The 4,148-nt window shown below is 49.1% G+C and overlaps 1 protein-coding gene across 1 annotated transcript in view; it reads right to left on the reverse strand.

Annotated features, from left to right (window-relative positions):
• UBR4 (ubiquitin protein ligase E3 component n-recognin 4) overlaps positions 1–4,148 on the reverse strand; it is a gene marked incomplete at its 3' end in the record, with an annotated part of 41,261 nt that overhangs the window by 10,431 nt on the left and 26,682 nt on the right. The window contains exons 42-47 of the mRNA XM_057384971.1: positions 3,720–3,872; positions 3,184–3,411; positions 2,255–2,412; positions 996–1,167; positions 651–852; positions 251–414 (exon numbers count right to left, since the gene is read on the reverse strand). Coding sequence (XP_057240954.1) covers positions 251–414; positions 651–852; positions 996–1,167; positions 2,255–2,412; positions 3,184–3,411; positions 3,720–3,872 — 1,077 coding nt within the window. The remainder of the gene's footprint in view (positions 1–250; positions 415–650; positions 853–995; positions 1,168–2,254; positions 2,413–3,183; positions 3,412–3,719; positions 3,873–4,148) is intronic.

Raw genomic sequence — 4,148 nt, forward strand, 5'->3', positions numbered from 1 at the left:
AGCAGACTCCTTAATCAATGCACGGGATCAACATGACCAATAATGTMATCCAGAAGAGCCYTTTGTATGGGGTCACCTCAGCACAGCACTCCCTTATCAAGCCATGGGATCAACATGAACAATAACATCACCCAGAAGAGCCCTCTGAATGCAGTCACTTCAGCACAGCACTCCCTTATCAAGCCACAGGATCCACATGATCAATAATGTCACCAAAAGCCCAGAAGAGCCCCCAGCTTGSCCCGCTCACCTTGGTGTTGGCCACRTACATGCCCGTGGAGTTGAGGCGGTGCTTTATCTGCTGCGCATTGTACACCTGCAGCAGGTCATTGCCACCAAACTCCACGTCKGTCAGCTGCTGGTTGTGCTCGAAGAAGTCAATGGGGAAGTTCACCTGGCTGGAGGTGCGAGTTGCTGGAAGGGGAAAGAGGTGTTTAATGGCAAAAAACATGCAACGCTGGGGTAAAACCCTGCAGCAACAACTCCTTCAGAAACATCTGTGTTTCTGAATATCCATCTATGGGAACATTTCACCCACTTAGGCAGTATTTAGGTAATTGTCAGAGGTGAATGTTTTAAGCATTTAGATGCTGTTGCTGATCAATTTTTACATCTCCCTGTGTTCCCAAGGTCATGACAGGAGCCCTTACTGATGGCGGCTGCCTTGCGCTTGCGCACGGGTTTCATGATGCTGATGACACTGCTGGGCTGCAGCGAGGGCTGCAGCCAGTAGGAAGTGTTCTCCACGTTGGCCATGTAGATCCTCAGGCTGCCATCCTCACACAGCAGGATCATGGTGGTCCTCTGCTGYTCATTGCAGGCCGTGTGGCGGATGGCCACCATGTCCTGGATCTGCAAGGCAAGGCAAGGATTTGGCAACTCTTGCTTGAAGGAACCAACTCTTTGCATTAGAAAAGCTGCCAGGACTGGACAACTTTATGGAACAGCAAGAAAACAAATTTTAAGGGTCAGAAACACAGGGAATGCTTGCTAACCTTTGCTTTGGCTGGCAAGGTCTTGATCTCCTGGATGAGGAAGGTGTCTGGCTTCACCATCACCACCAGCGGGACACCTGTGGTTTGCTGGACACAGCACACYAGGCCAGGATGGTTCATCACCTCAGACCACTGACACAGGGCTGGAGAGGTCTTACTGCCCCCATTGGAACTGCAAGAGGAGAAGGGCACAATGACATTAAATTARGGAGCAGCACAAGCAAAAMCACACAAAATTCATCGAGTTAAATCAAAGCTTTGTCCTAAGCAGGKATTCAAGTGCTGCATCAATGAACAATGTCTGGTTCACAGGTGAAAAACCTCACACAGTCACCAGAGTGGGCAGAAAGCACAAGAATCCCAGTTCTCACTCTGATCCCTACCCTGCAAACCTGAGGAAAAACACTTGCTGAGTGCYGTACTTCACACCCCAAACCAAGGARGTAATTTATMAATGGCTTTCAGCAATRGTTTCATTGGAACAGATGAGCAGTTCCACGTTTCAACACCCCCAGCAGCACAAAGCAAAGGCCAACGCAGGAGAATCAGTGCYTGCACAGTGGAGAAAGTGAAAACAGAGCTGCCAAAAGCCTGAGTCAAACTTCACTGGAGTTCAGGAGCTCTTGGAACCTGACCCTCCTCCAGAGCCCACTCGTGACAGCRGCTTTCTGTCAGGCCAGTGAAAAGTCTGTGGCCTCAGTGCCCAGCTCTGCTTGTCAGAAAACACAGTAGAACTGATTTCTYCTTGCCACATTCAGAGTAAGAGATGGGTTTCCCCCAAGGGTGTCTGAGAATCAGCCTGAACATGCACAATGCACAAGGTGCACTGCAGCAGTGGTGACAGGAGACAAAGGCTTCCTGCTCAGCTGCCTGGGCGAGGGCGGATAATCCCATCGGTTCCAGTGGCTGCACCCGGAGCAGCTCACTCTGAGCAGCTCCCCTGCTCTGCAGACACCTTTCTGCTCTGAAATCCTGCTGGTAAGACAAAATGTGTGCGTCCCCCACTGCCCAAACAGCCACCTTTCATTTCTAATCATCCTGCAAGTGGTGTTTCACAGAATTCCTGAGCTGGAAAGGATCCACAAGGAGCATCAATGTCCTTTAGGGCAGAAGGACCAGGGAAAACAGCAAGAAATCATCAGCTCAGCAGGGAATCTTCATGAGGTTTGGGCATTCAGAGCTGGGATGTTAATAATGAGTATTATTTATTAATATTAAAAAGAAATTTAAATGCAGGGAGTGTCCCCGGGGAGCCTCACCTCTTGATGTTGATTGGGAAGAGCCGCTGCACCTCCAGGCTGGCCCGGCTGATGGTGGCTGCGAAGGATTTGCCTTGGCAGTAGCTGAAGAACAGCATTTGCAGCACGTGGGAGTAATAGACAGACACCCCCCCTCCTGCCACCTGGCCATTGCTGTCCTGGGGGATCCAGAGAAAAGCCAACATTTAACACAAACATCCCCAAACACTCTGTCAGGCTTTTCAGAGCACCATGGAATATTYCCAAAGCCGCCCCTCCTCCCCAGCAGCGAGAGAACAGAGCCCTGAACAACAATTTTCTGAGCTGAACTCCTCRGTGAACTCATCCATCAGGCACTTCAAAGGCTCTGGAAGGGGCTGCTGAGCCTGCACAGCCCGAGGCTGTAGGTAACACCCTGAGCTCCCGCAGCTGTGAGTCTCAGCGCTGTGTGACAGCCTCACATGGAGTGTTCCCTGTGCTCTCAGCTCATAAAAGTCCTTCCCCAGGGCCTCTTCCCCATCTATTCCCGTTTTGAAGCAAGCTGGGGTAAAAAMACCGGAGAGATTTTAAAGGTCACCCCCCCAGACTGGAAACAAAGGCTGACTCCAGCTCTCCAGCCCCAGCAATGGTGATTTATCCCTCCTGCTCCTGCACCTTTGGAGTGCCTTGCTCTGAGAACAGCACTGCTCTGAAGCCACCTCCCTGCTGAGAAATCCTGCTGGGCATGACTTCAGAGCCAGCCATGGCAAACATGCTCCATTTTCTAGATGAAAGGATCAAGGGGTTTAATTTTCTCCCCCACCTCCTTTAACTGTAAGGATATTTCTCTCTTTAGAGGAATGAGAAAGCTCCTTGATCTAGATCAGGGGGCTTAAAAGGAGAAGGGAGAAAAAGCAGGAAACTTCTGCCTTCAAAAGGCAAAAAAAGAGAGAAAGCAAAGTCACCAGCACCTTCAGGTCCTCGTGGTTGACTTCAAGCACATTGGTGACGTAGAAGGGCCCGTGCTGGGCACTGCTGGCCTCCTCCATCAGCTGTGTGTAGATGTACCCAGCAGATGACATGATCACGATGATGTTCTTCCCCTCCTCGTTGAACAGGAAAGTCACATCCCTGATTTTGGAACTCGGCAGGAGGAAGTAGAAAGTTGGACTCAAGGCATCGACAGAGAGATCGTAAATCTGTGGGAAGGGACAAGGAAATAATTATCTACAATAATTATCAAGGCAGTAATTAACTGCTAGGAKACAAAACAGTGCAAACGGGCAAGAGCTGAGATGAGGGAATCYCTATGACATTACACAAGGATTCCCTCAGTTACAGTTCGGGGTTTTTGCTCTTTGAGTTCTCTGGGTTTGCTTTTCCTTGCAACAACAGCCCAAATACCCCAAATTTCTCTTTCTAAGAATACTGCCACATTCTCCACATGCAGGCCCATGAGGATCCAGACTCTGATGTCTGCAGGAAGATCATCAATGACCAGCCATACCTTCACAAAGTCTGCAGTGACAATGGCCAGCTCTGTCTGAGATCCTGGCAGCCACACTGCTTTGATGATGAAATTCCCAGTGGCCAGTTGGGGATGAAGCACCAAATGATCAGAGACTGATCCAGAACTGCTGAAAGTTAGCACGTGGCAATCCTGAAGAAAATTGGTCAGATATTAGAATGAAGTGTTGATAAACATTTGAAGCCAAGAATGGAGTTAAAAGGCAGCATTTCTCTTAGGGCAAATAATGACTCAGAGAATCTAAATTTCCTGTATTAAAGGAAAAAAGTTTGAAAAAAGGAGAGAAAAGGGAAAGGGGAAGGAAAGGGGAAAGGGGAAGGAAAGAAGGAAAGGAAAGGAAAGGAAAGGAAAGGAAAGGAAAGGAAAGGAAAGGAAAGGAAAGGAAAGGAAAGGAAAGGAAAGGAAAGG

Source organism: Malurus melanocephalus, unplaced genomic scaffold, assembly GCF_030028575.1.
Source record: "Malurus melanocephalus ecotype Western Australia unplaced genomic scaffold, MMel_1.1 scaffold_759, whole genome shotgun sequence".
Classification (NCBI taxonomy): Eukaryota; Metazoa; Chordata; class Aves; order Passeriformes; family Maluridae; genus Malurus; species Malurus melanocephalus.